The sequence below is a fragment of the Rhinolophus ferrumequinum genome, chromosome 2 (genome assembly GCF_004115265.2).
Source record: "Rhinolophus ferrumequinum isolate MPI-CBG mRhiFer1 chromosome 2, mRhiFer1_v1.p, whole genome shotgun sequence".
Classification (NCBI taxonomy): Eukaryota; Metazoa; Chordata; class Mammalia; order Chiroptera; family Rhinolophidae; genus Rhinolophus; species Rhinolophus ferrumequinum.
Window position 1 is genome coordinate 39237976 of NC_046285.1, and position 16884 is coordinate 39254859.

At 38.8% G+C, this 16884-nt stretch overlaps 1 protein-coding gene across 1 annotated transcript; it reads right to left on the reverse strand.

The window, feature by feature from the left end:
* Positions 1-504: 504 nt before the first annotated feature.
* Positions 505-15424, reverse strand: LOC117032663 (proteasome subunit beta type-10-like). The gene is made up of 2 exons (XM_033124215.1): positions 15310-15424; positions 505-998 (listed from the first exon to the last, which is right to left on the reverse strand). The coding sequence occupies exons 1-2, from the start codon at positions 15422-15424 to the stop codon at positions 562-564; spliced, it is 552 nt and encodes a 183-aa protein (XP_032980106.1). The 3' UTR covers positions 505-561.
* Between the last annotated feature and the right edge of the window lie 1460 nt (positions 15425-16884).

The following is a 16884-nucleotide window of genomic DNA, read 5'->3' on the forward strand; positions in this document are numbered from 1 at the left end:
TTTAGCCAGTGAACAAATAACTGTATTGGAACACCCTCCCTACTCACCTGATCTGGCCCCCAGTGACTTCTTTCTTTACCCGAAGGTAAAGGAAATATTGAAATGAAGACATTTTGATGACATTCAGGACATCAAAGGTAACACGATGACAGCTCTGATGGCCATTCCAGAAAGAGTTCCAAAGTTGCTTTAAAGGGTGGACTAGGCAATGGCATCAGTGCAGAGCTTCCCCAGGGGAGTACTTGGAAGGTGACCGTAGTGATATTCAGCACTTTTGAGATATGTAGCGCTTTTTCTAGGATGAGTTTGCGAACTTAGTTGTCGGAACCTGTACCATACATGCCTCCTTGAGGAGGGGCAGAGAACAGAAAATGAAAGGCCAGGTAATGTTTCTTCTCTTTATACTTCAAAGTTGATTAAGCCTATGGGTAACCAGGAGTGTGGAATTCCTCTTGAGTAAGAAGATCGGAATTTATAAAAACAATCTTTTTTTTTTTTTTCAGGTGTTTGTATTTTCTGCATTTATTCCCCCTTGTTCCAAGCTCTAAGGCTCAGCCTATTTCACTCCACCTCCATGGTCTGCACAGTTTCCTCCACCAGCTCCAGGGGCAGTGGCACCACTGTCTTGGAAAGGACAGCTGTGGTTCCAGGGGCAAAGTGGTACTGGCCGGGCCTTTCTATGGGCTTTGTGGGAGAGCTCAGGGTTCGCAGCAGCTTGGCACCGGTCTCTGTGATCACACATGCATCCACACTGCCCCCGGAGCCCAGGTCACCCAGGATTCCTGCAGTGATGGCTTCCACCAGCATCCCCTGTGCAGCCTCTAGCGTCATGTTCGGCTGGAACCGGTCCTCCAGCACCGCCAAGGCCGCATCCTGGCCGGAGCCTAGGGCCGTGAAGGGCAGGCGGCTGTAGGAGCCATGGGGGTGCACGCTGTAGAGCTGCGGTCCTGTCACGTCTACTCCGCCCACGACCAGAGACGCACCCACGTGGCCCTGGTCTATAAAAACAATCTTGTTCCTACCTTCATGAGGTTGCTTCCCTCAAATACTAACCACACTTTAAAATAAGGGAAAAATAAATAGATATTTACGTTAAATGTAAATATTCGTGAGGCCTTTATGGTTACTACTCACTACTAGGCAGCATCTGCCAAGCCAAGCATTTGTCAATAACAAAACTAATATTTTTATCTTATCTGCCCAAATCTTTCTATCTCTCAACTGAATCCAGAATGGAGAGCTTTAAAATAAAGGAAGTTATTATCACCATAAAATCCCAATAAGGAAGTGACATAATGTAGGTTATGCTTTTTTAGAAGATTGTTCTGTCTACTAAGTGAAGAATGTATCTTTTCTTTATCCTACTGGGGGAATGTAAGAAAGTGGGGAAAGTGCTGCCATAGCAGGAAGAAATTATAGTGATTTTGAATAGGGTGATAGTAAAGGATATGGTGTGGAGTGGGTACATAAGGATATATTTTTGAGGATGTACCAGCTGATGGAAGGAAGAAACAGAAAGATGATGGATGATCCCTAGGTTTTTGACATAACTAAATGGATGGGGTATCATTTACTTAAATAGAAAAGACAGCAAAATTAGGCTTAAAAGAAGAAGGAAATTAAGAGTTTTATATTAGACATGTCAAGTTTGAGATTTATATCTGACATCTAAGTGAAGATATTAAGCATCAAATTAGATCTGTAAGTCTGGAGTTTTGATAAGAGTTAGAGATGTAAACTGGGGAGTTATTGGTATATAAAAGGTATGCCTTTAGGAGGACAACTCATAAACTATAAACCTAATTCTTAGAATGCAGGAATAATGTACATATTCCACACTTGAAGTTTCTTCATGAAAAGCAACATAGATGAAAAGCTATTTTCGACATTGTTTCTTTAAGAAAAGTTAGAACTTTATCTTCTCTCTAAACTTGTTATTCAGGGCATTTTTTTTTCCACAACATAATGACACCATGAGGAGTACTTCAGCACTGCAGTTTAAGACGAAATTAAAGGCAAGAGTAAGTTGATAATTTTGACAGGAACAAACACATACACATACATTGGCATTGCCTTATACATTCAATGATACTCATCTCTCCCTAGCCCAGAGCACAGATGTCCCCAGCCCCCCACCCGAGAGAGCATCTCTTCACGGAAACAAAACATCTTCAAATCTTACACGTGGCCATCACATGAGCTGTGCTATCTCTGTTTCAGATTTTAATTCAGGATTTAAACCTAAATGCTGAAGCTATTAAGGGTGATTTCTATTTTAGAAATAAACAGACAAAAATGACTTGCTGAAATTTATGCTGTCTAGAGGTCATGAGCCCACCGGTACCAATAAGGTAACTTAACGTTGATAATCCAAATTATGCCACTGTTCATCTCTTCATGCCTGACTCTTCATGCGTGACTCAGGATCTTGGTGAAGCCCTGCCTCTTTGTCTCCCCAGTCAAAAAATCCCTTTTAGTTATTTTCGAAGTGTTTCCAGGAAGTTTGTCAGATGTGCTCAGGAGCACATGCTCTTTAAGATTGATGTCTGATGCCCAAGACTCACTTGTGAGAGGCAATTCCCCATGACCACTTGCATCAACACTCCGTGTGAGAACAGTGCCTTCCTGCCATAGGTGCTGTCTCCTGCTGCTCCCAAAGTGGTCAGTTATCTATGTTTGAGCCAAGATCGCTATGTCTTAATTATTATAATTAATTATGTGATATACTTGTATCACATCATATATTAAGTATATAATTAATTATATAGATTAAGATATAAGTAATTAGCTGTAGTTTTTAACAGATTTTGATATCTAGTATTTTTCTTCTTCTTCAGGATTGCCCTGCCAATTCCTAATACCTTTGCATTTCCATATAAATTCTAGATTCAACTTGTCAATTTCTGAAAATACCAACCAAACAAATAAAAACCTGTCAGTACTTGATAGAGATTTAGATGGAAATGACAGTGTTGGGCAGGGGAACCAACTTACAGGTTCATAATGCTGAACAGAACAGAAAATTTTATGTTGATATATCACATATTTAGTGAAAATTTTATATCTTGGTGATAAATTAATGCATTTAAAAATGTTTTATATTGAGCAGGTATCTCAAAACATGATACTTTACCTATTTCTTGAAACCACTGATAGATTTTTGTAGTTTTCATACACTGTTGTATTGATATTTTCCAAATATTGTAGCCTTAGGACAATTTAATGACAGCCTTCTATATCAAGAAGAAAGACTCACCACGCATTCTTATCTCTTCTACCCCCAAAAGTCCCACTGAAATTATAATAAAATAGGTTAAAACATTTAAAGTACGAAACCAAAAAAATAGGGGGGAGAAAAGGTGACCACATATTTAAAACCAGAGATTTTAACAAAATTATATAGATGAAAAATGACTATAGAAGCAAATGATGAAGCAGTATGGAGAAAAGGTGACCTAGAAGAGAGATCTCCATAAGAGAGGGATGCAATGAATCCGGACTCAGAAATCTAGAGAGGCTTGCAATTCAGACCCAAAAGTTGTCTAACTAAATCTCTAAATCCATTGTATGAATTGACTTCATACTACAATCTCTAATTTTCCCAACCACATGCAGACACATAAGCGGGCAGTTATTCACATCCTACCTAAAAAACAAAACAAAACAAAACAACAACAACAAATACTAAAGATCCTTCCACAAGGAAATTAAATAAATTATCTGAGATTGCCTAAGGCAGAGTATTTGGATGTCAGCTTCTCCAGAGCAAAGACCTCTAAATGCAAGCATTGGTGGTCCTGACCCATAACTGGCCTGCTTTCTTCTTGTTTCCGCAATGTGAAAACTATCAGTTAATAAGCCCCACCTACATTCCCAGAGCAGCCAGGAGTCATGAATCACTGTCAGCTATTTGAGGAATTAGGGAACATGAAAAAAAGATCAAGTTAAAAACAAAAATACAACTTTATCATTTAACTTAGAAGAAAGAGAGGTGATTTAAGAAACATAAAAACAGACAACATTCTAGTTAGTATCTGTCACGCAGGGTGTCAGGCTGCAGAGGTCTCAGCTCCTGCTCCCCACATAAGAATGCAGGATATGGTGAGGCCAAAAAGGAACACCCACGGAGCCTAGATAGCGGAGTCACACCACTACAGTCTCGCTGAGCTGGAGACACAGGAAGCAGAAGCCACACTATCCACAACCTGCCGTCCACTTCTCTGCCAACCAACCCCACTTGGTAGCTGCAATCCACTGTGCTAACTGCAATCCACTCTTACTAGCTCAGCCACCATCTTCTTGCTAAGCCCCATTTTTCTGCTAGCGTAGCCATAACAGTTATATTAGTGGCCAATGGCTCACTGGTTACAGCTGACGGCCAACTAGCCACAGCAGATGGCCATCCAATCACAGTTGATGGCCATTTACTACCTGAGCCAGCAGCTTTCCACGTGAGGGCAAGAACCTGGAAACTGCACTCCTGGCTCTGTCCCCACAGTATCTATAGAGTGGTTTGAGAGGTTATTATTTCCATAAAATAAGCATAGGAGATTGTGAAAGAAGAAAAACTAGTTATCCTGAAAGCCCTCTTAGAAATTAAAAGTATGATTGACCAACAAAACAAAACAAAGAATTGATAAAAGGATTGAAAGATAAAACCTAGAAAATCTCTGGAAAGAAGAAGGGGAAAGAAAGAGATGAAAAATTTGAGGGAAACATGAAAGAAGGTCCAGCAACAGACTAAAAGAAGTTTTAAAAATAATGAATTGATAGAAAGAAATTATCACAGAAAGAAATCATAAAAAAAAAAATTTAAAAAAATTTCTCACATGTGAAGGATCACACTGAAAGTTACCACTGAATGCCAAGGATAGTCACTGAATAAAAACCCACACATGTTCCCTTGGAAGACCTGAACACCAGAGAGAGAGAAGGGAAAAAAATAAAACCAAATAACTTACTAATGAACAAGAATCAGAGCGCATCAGATTTCTTATGGATCTCCAGTGTTCTTGAAGCACTTCAAAGTCAAGAAAGCGCTGGACTTCAGAACATAATGCAGTTACAACCGAGGGAAACAAGAAAAATAAGTAAATAAACAAAATGAAACAAAAACCAGAAATAAGCCATGCAAGGTTTCCATGGAGTCAATGACAGTAATTCCTTTTATTTTTTTTAATTTAGGCTAAAATTATAAATAACACATTTATTTTAAATTCCTTTTTGTATATTTTCAGATGGTCCTAAGTTGGTCTCCTATGTCCCCTGACAAACCCGTTAGTATAGAAAGACAGTTAAGTTTCCCTTTTTCATTAAACCCTTGTAATTTCAAGTGCCTGAAAACAAAGATAGGGTACGGGAAAACTACCAAACAATTTTTATCTTTTCAAATGTGTGTTAATTTGAAAGAAAACAGATTTATTTTCCTAGTGTCAGGTTTTCTTCCTTACCCTTCTATTTTCTCTTTTTCCATTCCTCTACAACTTTGCAATAGTCATTCAGTCTCTTCATGGTTCTTAACTGCATTAATGAATTGTCTGCTGGAATACAAAAAAGTATTATAGTATATGATAGAGAAATACCTGTTCCAACAGTAGTCACTGTTCCTCTGAACTCCAGCTGGCCTCAGCTCTCTTGCCTGTGGCATGACAAGCATGGACTAAATAAGTCCAGTTGTTCTTCCAACTTTAATATTCCTTCTCTGGATACAATCTCTAAAAGGCCAAGGCCCAGGACTTCTGCCACAGCAATTTTCTTCCTCTGGAAAACATTTAGATAGTTCTATTTTTTTGGATAGAAAAGCATGCTTGTCCACCATGGTTGCCATGCAGAAACACATCAAGGGGACATTTGTAACAGGCTTCGTCCTGAAAATTCACTTCATGTATGACTGTGAATTAGGTTTGATGTTTTTTTCATTGCAGTCAATCTTGGTATGGTTGAAGAATTTCCATGCATATTTATGTTATAAATGCATCATTTTTACCCAAAAATCTGTTCTGCCAGGACATTCGTCTACTAACTTGGTCAAATTACAGAAAAAGATCACATTCTCTCCCAGCATATGTGGAAAACTTAAAAATAAAATCTGTAATTAACAGGGAGCTATATATTTCTACCACTCGCTGGACTTAGCCAAGTTCTAGCACTTATGATGCATAGCACAAACTATTTTTCCTGACCACTCTTCTAGGGCTGCCAGATAAAATACAGGACTCTCAGGTAAATCTGAACTTCAGATCAATGCAGAAAAGTTTTTAATAAGTTCCAAATACAACATGAATGTACTTATACTAAAAATTCATTTATCTGACACTCAAATTTAATTGTGTGGCCTGCATTTTTATTTGCTAAATCTGGCAGCCCTACTCTTTCCCCACATAGACAACAAAATCCTTATGGGGAGGGCCTCTATCTTATTTACTTCCATGTCCCCAGTCCAAGCACAGTATCTTCACATAGAATGTACTCAATTTTTGATGAATTAATTTATGAGAATATAAACTAAACAAACATAAGACAGGTAGTATTTTTAATTTAGTAGTTCATGAGGTGAAAATGAGTCATTCAAACTGAGCTAAAATCAGTGTATGGTTAGAGCAGACTTGGTTGTAGGATGATCACACACAAATTTTGAGTATTTAAACATATGTGAATGGAATTGCTCTGATATCTAGTTCAACTCTCTATGAACCCCTAAACTTCCGATAAAGTGTTAAGATTAAAAGTGGCTCCAACATACTTAGTATAAAATTTCTAAAAGAGTGAAAATACTGACTGACATAAATAGGATGGTCATGGAAACTCAACTGAACTGAAAAGAATTTTTACTCCCTTTAGTAACATTTTCCCTTGATGCTTGGGACTGTGGTCGTCAAGAACACAATTGGGTTAATATAATAATAATCAAATCATTTTCCACAGGAAATTTAAAATTAAAAAAAATTTCCATTCAGTAACAAAGGAACATTTTGGAAAGATTTGACCATAAAGTACATATAATCAGTTATATGCATAAAAACAAAACAAAATAAATCTAAAATTGCCTCTATGTATCATATTTGATTTTGTTCATTTTTATTTTCTTATTTCTCTTACACTCATCTTAAATTGAGGAAATTTGGCTTTTAACTTTTTAATGAACTTCTGCTGACTATCTGCTCTCGACTGGTGTTTTAAGAACGAGGAAAGTATCAGCATCTTATAGAAGACGGTACGCTCAATTTTTCACCAAAGATTCAAGCCCATCTTCAGCTTTCCAAGATATGCTCTTGTAACAGTCCCTTCTTAGCCTCAGGTTACTCAAAGGCAATATAAAAATCAGGATTCCTGTTTCATAAGGTTGTTGTAACGATCCAATGAGAACATGTGCATAAAAATACAACTAAACACTGTAGATATATTGGTTTTCATGCATTAGCAGTGTGATCCTTGTGTGGGAAGACAAAAGATAGACACGTGGACAGTAAAGAGAAAATTACTTGAATTCAACGTGGCAGCTACCATGAGACCATTTGTCTTGTAAATGGCCTGATGTCCCATGTCAAAGAGTAACTGACCCCCTCGATGATATCTAATCCAAATCTACAACTATCTTTTGAGAATCTACTATGATAGAAACTAGAAATAATGAGATAAAAGAGATGTGATTCCTACTCAAGGAGACCCCTGGGAGCTTTGTATATTCACTTGATTCGTTCCTCCAACAAATGTTTGTTGAGTTAACAGAGCCTATGTTAAGTCCAGTGGCTACAACAAAGAATTGGACATTTCTCCCTGACAATCTTGTGCTGTGTTCCAAAACAAAACACTCCCTCAGATTCTTCTTCTGTTATAAAAAATAAACACTGAGAGCTTAATCTTCACCAGCCACTTGTTTTTCAGTTGCTTTCAGTTGCGCTTGCAGATTAATCACTTGTGTAAAAAGACCATTTAAATTTGTGTGTGTGTCTCTGTGTGTGTACTTAGGTACACCCAGATGTATCTACTACGTTCAAACTCATTGTTCATAACTTTGTTTCTAAACTCAAAGCAAGTTGTCTGTTAAAAAAGTTATTACAGGACTTTGCCAAAGGTCCATGTTAAACAGCATACAGTTCATGTGTGGTTTGGGCCCCGACACTTTTCAAGATAAATTGTTTTTCTCTTCTTTCCATTTCCTTGCCAAAGACTGAGCTACTTTTTAAACTCCCTATCATGGTTTATTGTGTATTAATTAGCCTAAGTTGCTGCTGGGATTCTTGAAATTTTAAACTTTCACAATTTACGTTCTTTCTAAGGTAATTGAAAAGAAATATGGTCTGGATTTATCAATTTTATTACACCTCTCAAGTAGTGTTGAAGTTAGCATTTTCAAAGCCTTATCATTTAACATAATAAGTTGACTATCTCTGGGATAAAAGTTATAAACTCTAGGAAAACATTTTTCTAATGTCCAGACAAATGTGTGCATCTCTCTACGTGGTCTGACAATTAAGTTCGCGAACTCACCCTAGAAAAAGTGCTACATATTTCATTGCTGAATATCACTAGGTCACCTTTGAAGTACTCCCCTTGGGAAGCTATGCACAGACACCAGTGCCTAGTCCACCCTTCAAAGCAATTTTGGAACTCTTTTTCTGGAACGGCCATTAGAGCTGTCATTGTATTATATTACCCTTAATGTCCTGAATGTCATCTAAATGTCTTCCTTTCAATATTTCCTTTATCTTTGGGTAAAGAAAGAAGTCATTGGGGGCCAGACCAGGTGACTAGGGAGGGTGTTCCAATACAGTTATTTGTTCACTGGCTAAAAACTCCCTCACAGACAGTGCTGTGTGAGCTGGTGCATTGTCGTGATTCAAGAGCCATGAATTGCTGGCAAAAAGTTCGGGTCGTTTTTGCCTAACTTTTTCATGCAGCCTTTTCAGCACTTCCAAATAGTAAATTTAGTTAATTGTTTGTCCAGCTGGTACAAATTCATAATGAATAATCCTTCTGATATCAAAAAATGTTAGCAACATCACTGCAACAAGTTCGCGAACTTAAGTTTACAACTTCATATATCATATAATTTCTGGAATATATATACACACATGTATATTTTATCCTTTTGCTTATGTATATATATGTACATATACATACATATACATATATATATTTATACATATATACACATATATATTCGTATATATCCCGTGTTTCCCCGAAAATAAGACCTAGCCGGACAATCAGCTCTAATGCGTCTTTTGGAGCAAAAATTAATGTAAGACCAGGTCTTATTTTACTATAATATAGTAAAATTAATATAAGACCAGGTCTTATTTTACTATAATATAGTAAAATTAATATAAGATTTTATATTAATAAATTTTATATTAATAAATTAATATAATTAATATAATATAGTAAAATTAATAAAATTACTATAATATATTATAGTAAAATAAGACCTGGTCTTATAATATTATAAAATAAGACCTGGTCTTACATTATAGTAAGACATATATATATATATATATATATATATATATATATATATATATATCACCATATTGCACCATGCGGGGGGTGGGGGGCAGGTGGCACATGTATATAGTGGTAGTCTAAAAATGGCCGATATCAGGTATTAATCCCTAGAACTTGTAAATATTACCTTATTTGGAATTAAAATCTCTGTACATGTGATTAAGTGAAGGATTTTGAGATGGGCAGATTATTCTGGATAGCCCTAAATGAGATCACATGTATCCTTGTAAGAGAGAGGCAAAAGGAGATTTGACACAGAGAGAAGAGAAGGAGGCAATGTAATCATGAAAGCAGAGATTGGAGTGCTGTATCACAAAGCAAGTATTGCTGGGAGCCAACAGAAGCTGAATGAGGCAAGGACCAGATTGCCTCTAGAGCCTCCAAAGGGAGCACAGCCTTTCTGACATCTTCATATTTTCCAGTGAAGTCAATTTCAGATTTCTGACCTTTAGAGACTGTGAGAAAATAAGTTCCTATTATTTTAAGTCCCCAAGTGTGTGGTTATTTGTTATAATAGCAATGGGAAACATGTAAGCACACACACACACACACACACACACACACACACACAGTATGTGTATGTGTGTGAGCAAAATCATCACTGCGCTCTAAAAGAAAAAAAGTACATTGTCGAAGGGAACTAGAATTGGGATGAATCTATACAAGACAAAAATCATGTTGATTGAATTGTTTAAAAGCCACAACCCAAAATCTATGCTTAATTAAACTATTGAAAATGTGGGATTTGATGCCAAGAAACTCTATACCTACAGAAGGATGGGTACCAGAGGCGATGAACATGGTAACTAGTAGAAGCAGTCAAGTTGATCAACCCTGCCCTGCTGACTTGTCACATGATGGAAGTGTTTGCTTACAATAGGAAGGAGTGAGAGCGACTGGCTTAATGATAATGGAGAATGGACTATGGACACTGTGTATGTGACTGTGGTGCTTACGAAAAATTATAAGCACTCACACTCAGACTCAGAAAGAATAGACACTGAGATACCAGCCTGTCAGCCTGCCACGCCTCCCCTGCCCCCACACACTTGCAGTGAAACAGTATCCTGGTAGACTACACAAATACAACCAGATAATCAAAACTAATGTCTTCATTACACAGAATAGTGAACAATCAAGAATAACAAAATCTTTGAGGAACCCAAACATATGAAAGTAAGAAAGAGAGACAGAGAGTAAGCTCAGTGAATGGAAGAACCTACAATGGAGAAACAGAGTTAATAAAGCAAGCTACATAGAGCTTTTTATTTTTAAAGCTTAATTAGTATCCTCAGGAGAGATGAAAAAAGATATTACAGTCATAAAAATAACAAGTTATAGATCATGGAAATTAAAAATTTGGTTGTTGAAATGAAAACCTCAAGAAATCATCTAAGAAGTAGAGCATATAGAGAGCTGAACGTATGTAGTAAGCTAGAAGAGTGAGCAAAAGAAAGCCCCCCCAAAAGCATACAAAGAAACCAGGAGAGGGAAGGTATAAAAGAAAACTTAAAAGACTTTGGAGAATATATCCAGAATTTTAATAGCCATTTCATAATAGTTCCCCAAAATAAGAATAGACCAAATAGAGGAGAGGTGTTATTTTAAAAAGTGATAGAGGATAATTACCCTAAAGTGAAGAAGACATGAGTCCTGAGATTAAAATCCTACTGAAAGCCAATAAAGAAAATGAATTAAACTACACCATCTATAGTAAAATTTCAGAAAATGAAAAATTATGGGGAAACCCTAAGAGCTTCCACAGGACAACAATAAAAATTATCTACAAATGAATGAGAATCAATTGACATCTATCTTTGAATAAGTATTCTAATAATGAGTCTTCGGAGGCAATAAGATAAATGAAAAAAGATCTTCAAAGTTTCAAGAGAAAGTAACTTTGACCCTAGAATTTCAATTGTCAACATAAGAAACGTCCAAGCATGTAGAGAATTTTTGTAAGAGTTTGTTTGAGCCAAACTGACAACATAAACTGGGGAAAAGATCTCAAATGCTCCAGAGAATAAATTTTGCAGCTTGTTGTAAGTTTGAGATTAAGGAAGAAACATAAGGAAGATTACATGGAGGTGTGAAAAAGCAAGGCAGGGATTGGATTACAAAATAGTTAACAAGATTATGTGCTGTTTTGAAGGTGATTATGGTTTGTTTCAAAGGTATGCTATCTCTGATGCACAGAAACAATGGACAGGGTTTGCTTAAGGTGAAGATAAATCTTTTACTAAAAAGTTATATGGCTGAGGCGTGGGTGACTACCCACCAAGACCTACCCCATTAGGAATTTATAATCAGATTACCCTATGAGGTGAATTTCCACAGAACCATTTTTTTTTTCCAGTTACACAATCTTAAACAAATTATGAAGATGAAAAAAATTTTTACACATGGAATAACTCAGAATATTTACCACCAAAATTCTTATTGTAAGAATTTCCCGAGGATTAATACCTCGGGAAAAAGGTATTTCTAAGAGAGAAAAGACTATTTCTAAGAGAAGATGTGGGATTCAAGAAGATAACCAAAACCAAAGAAATCACTAAAACTTATTGTGAACGTGTATTAATTAACCAAATGGAAACTTCCATGTGATAATACTAAAGCATATAGAGAGGATTAAGCAGGGAGGAAAAAAAAGGAAATCTATCAGTAAAATAAATAGATTATTGGATGAACAGATGTATGATAATGCAAGTATAGTAAAAGGTGGATGGTAACAAATATTGATAGCAGCATTATTTTCACCACAAGTGTCTTTGCCATAAACATCTCTGCAGCAAGCTTTTCTTTTTTTTTTTGCGGGGAAACTGAAAGAGATTTATTGAAACTAAAGTATACACTTGAGAGGAAAGTGTAGGCAAATGAGCTCAGAGATTCAGTCACCTGGAGGAAGTCATGACGGGGGTATTTATCCCCTGAGGGCAGGATTTGGTGATGTTCCATTGACGTTAACCATCAGTTTCCTCCCAGTAGGTGGGATCCTCAGTTTCCCCTCTCTTTCCTCCTCATTTGGCTCCTCCAGACTGTCATGGCATCAGATGTATTCTGGGAGTCATAATAACTGAAATGTAAATGAATTATAATGACATGATAACTATCTAAAGGTCAGGGGGATTAACCTCGCTGGATGAAACTGGTTCTTGTTCTTCTCACGCTGCAGGTGCTGGATACAGTCACTTGTTATTTGTGTAATCAGTGAGGTGCCTCACCTTGTATCTTGGAGGGGGTTGCCAATTTCCTAGGCTACATATCCTGCCTCCTAAATCTCCGCTGAGAGATTTTCGGACCCATAATCCTATGGGTTGTTGAAGGACTGGGGGTCAGACTTCTGTAGCTGCTTCAGGCTGAAACTACAGAATTAACCCGACCTAGCCTGGGACCAAAAATCTCTACCTGTCTAATCTAAGGTGTCAAGACCTCCCTTCAGTGTGGTTTCTGTTGAGCACAGGGTTAAACCCTTGGAGGACCACCATCTTTATATGGAACTGCTGTAACGTTGAGGAGACAAATTTGACAAGCTGGACAAAAATATATGATCTGAACAGCAGTAGTAGTAGGATAAAGATCAAGGGTCCTTGCAGGGGCAGAAACCAGATTTTGGAGGGCAAAACATTCTTCACAGCCTGCCAGATGGAGTTAGCTGTCGGATTTTCCTTTGTGAAATCATGAAGCCATTTAGCTTGATTTAGTCTTTTTAACATCTTCTTCTACCTGGCAGGTAGTAGTAACATAGGTGCAGCAAGTCTTGTTAATAACCACACATACATCCCCTTGTTCAGCTAATAAATAATCAAGAACTAATCAATTGTCAAGGACAATATTTGTGAATGAATTGAGCAAATTTTAAGTTTTGAAGGGCATTTCCAGTGCTTTTTGCTGACTCTTGTCAGATTTTTTAAAGTAGCCTCATGATAGGCAAATCCTCCCCAAGGGGCTCTAGACCAATGGCAGCCTCAATACCAGCCAGAATGAGTCCTATGGCCCATTTAGCTCGGGGGTGGGTGACGTTATGAACAGTGACTTATATACCCTGAGGACCTAGAAACCTCAGGATACACTGACCCTCAAGCTGAGAGATATCAACGCAAGTGTAGGCTAAAGCTATGGGAGATGGATGGTGGACCCTGCTGGGAAACCCTTCACTGGGCAGGTTATTTTCTAGAATAAGTATCCAGGGGGAGCACCAGCTTGATGTGGGGAAGAAGAGTTAAACCATGTGGTTAGGTTTGGACCCCAAGGAGGGGTCTGTATCACATGGGGAAAACAAGGGGCCTCCCCGTAGCTCAGCATCCCTGGGCCTGGTTGGTGCCCTCTCTGCTTTAGGAGGTAGGTAGTATAGTCGCCAGTATTCCCTTTCATGTCCCTCCCAATATGTGCACCGATTTGGGGGGCTTTTATTATGGTAAACTTCGCAAACCCTGTGGTCGGCTGAACAGCAAAAGTTTGTATTTGGAGTGCACCTTTTAGAGGTGTTGAATCTTGTGGGATAGAAAGAGGAAGTGTTAAGAGATATGTAAGTTCCCCCTCTATATATGCAGTCCCTCCATGGACTCGATGTGGAAATGTAGTTAAGGATTCTAACTCCAGCTTTATTAGGCCAATTGAGTTGTGGGGTGAGGTATATGCAGCTAAAGTTTGTAGCTGTCGTGTCTAGTCTGATGAACAGAAGAGAGCGTCTTGGGAAATTCTTTGGGGAGCCGGAATGAAAGGTGAGACTGAGGTTAAGGCAGACAGACTGAAACTGAAGAGGGAGAGCATTGTTTTGGGGATGTCTACGACATATCTAGCAGTCAGAGAGGCCATTGCCCTTAGCTATTATATTAGAAAAGTTTATGAGGCTGTTGGTTTCCCAATTCCCCCAGAGAGGCTGGGAATGAAATAGGACCAAGAAGATTAAAATCATGTTGGCAGTTTAATCTGGTTGCAGAAGAAGCAATTATCAAATGGAGTACTGGGAGGGGCACAGGTGAAGAGAAAAATAAGAGCTAGGAGAAAACCTATACAGAAAATGACAATTAATAAGCCAAATTTTCCATTGACCCTGGGCAGGAAGTAATAACTTCTGCATGGTAGGCAAGAAGTCTACCAATGAATCACTTTGTGTCATGGGAAACTTGATGGGGAAATGCAGCAGCCTCACTGATAGCTCTCAAGTCCCAGACCATAAGATATTCTCCATTTGTTATTTTATTTTATTATTTTTTTATACGCAGTGTAGGGGTGTTATAAAGGGACTAATGGGATGATTATACCATGATGAGTAAATTTATCATTGAGGGGTTTTAGTTCCCTATAAGCTTCTGGTCTCAAGGAGTATCGGCACTTGGTATTGGGTATCCTGGTATTTCCTTTAGCCTGATATTTACAGGAGGCACCTAAGTAGCCTTTACAGGCATCCCCTCATCGCATACTACAGGATTTATAGCCAATTGTGTATAAGCCTAGATGGGATCCAAAGGTCAGATGGGATCCTTCGTTAGGTCAGAATCTGAGGGTAAGAGGGACATTAAGAGATTGGAGTCCCAGGGAGAATCCAGAAGCTGGAAGTTTGTGCCCAGAACCATCATTAAATCCCGTCTCATTAAGGGAGTGCTAAGAATTCTTGAGAGACTAGACAACCTCAGAGGTAAGAGCAAAGGGGTGGGATGAAGTATGTTTTCCTAGGTTGGCCATCTACCGTGTGATGGTATAAGCTTTAGAGGTCAAGCTTAAGAGGTCAAGACCCCACGTGATGCATCAAGACCGAATGGGTTGCTCCCATATCAGTTAAAAAATCTATTTTCTTACTTGCTACATCAACGGTCACTCGGGGTTCTTCTGTAGTCACAAGATGTCTTTCATGAGAATGCCGGGCTCCTTCAGTCCTCAGATAGGATGATGGTTTTGGGGGCCCCCGTTCCATTCAGAGCCAGGGCATTCCCTCTTCCAGTGGCCTGATTAGTTACATTGAGGATAGGGCTCAAGGTGGCTCTTTCCTGGAGTGAGGACACTGGTTGCTCCAGTGCCCTGATTTTCTACAGTTAAAGCAGACCCTCTGGGGGGCTGCAGAGAATGTTCTTTTAGACCACCCATTTATCTCTATTGGGTGACCCTCACGTTTCAGGGCACTGCTGATAGCAACTGCTACCATTTGAGCTTGCTGACTAGCCTGTGTGGTTTCATGCTGGGTCATTTATCCTCCTCTGCCTAATCGCGATTGTTAAAGACTTTGAAGGCCATATCCAACAATTGAGCCATCAGAGTCTAAGGGCCATATTGAAGTTTTTGCAGCTTTCTCTTGATATCAGGAGCAGACTGACTGATGAAATGCTGGCCAAGCAGAGATTGTCCCTCAAGAGAGGAAGAGTCAATATTAGTAAATTTTCTGAAGACTTCTACCAGCTGACCCTGGAACAAGGCCAGATTTTCCCTCCTGAGTAAGGTCCTGAGTAACCTCCTTGACCTTTTCATCACTGACTTGTTTGACTATATATTTTGCATACCTTCAATTAAGCAAAGCACCAAATGGACCCTTTTAATAAGATTTCCCTGCCCCTACTGATAATTCCAGGGACCTGATTTGGAACTGCAGTTGCTCCCACTGGGCAGCAGCCATCCTATCTGCATGTCCCCGGGCTGCAAGCTGTTTCTCTTCAGGAGAAACAAAAGTGGACATGATTACCTGGATGTCTCTCCAAGTTAGATCAAAAGACGTTGTTGAGCCCTGGGTTTCATCAGTAAATTTACTTGGGTCCTCGGAAAAGTGCCCAAGCTTAATTTTGCCTTGGGCAAGTTCTGACATGGAGAATGGGTAATGGACCCCAATGGTCCCTGCATCTCCATTTGCAACCTCTCTGACCAGACATAGTTTAATAGAATCTAGGTGGTGAGAAGCTCCACTCCAGGTATGTCCCATGAGGCTAGGTTCAGCTGTCTCTTTTGGTAGGGGTTCAGCATATCTCTTTTGGTATAGGGGAGCATAAGGAGGAGGGCTGGTAGGTAGAGTAGAGGGTGAGGAAGCTGAGGAAACTGTGTGTTCTGGTCCTGGAACTGGCTGTCCTATTGGATCCCTTTCTTGCCGGGACAATGGTATTCCCTATAGGAGGAGATCATCCAGGAGGTCAGGATTATCTTTAAGTGGGGCAGCCAGGGGAGTGTGAGCATAACAAATTTTACAGAAACCCCTTTTTTCTGGGTCTTGATAGAGGACCATGAAGGCCTATACATATGGAATCTCTGTCCATTTTCTTTCTCATTTACAGAAGAGGTCTGTGTGGAAAATTGGGTTATAATTTAGGATCCCATTTTCAGGCCAGTTCTCCCTGTCCCCTAGGTTATATTGGGGCCATGCTCTATTGCAAAAGAAAATAAGTTTCTTTCACT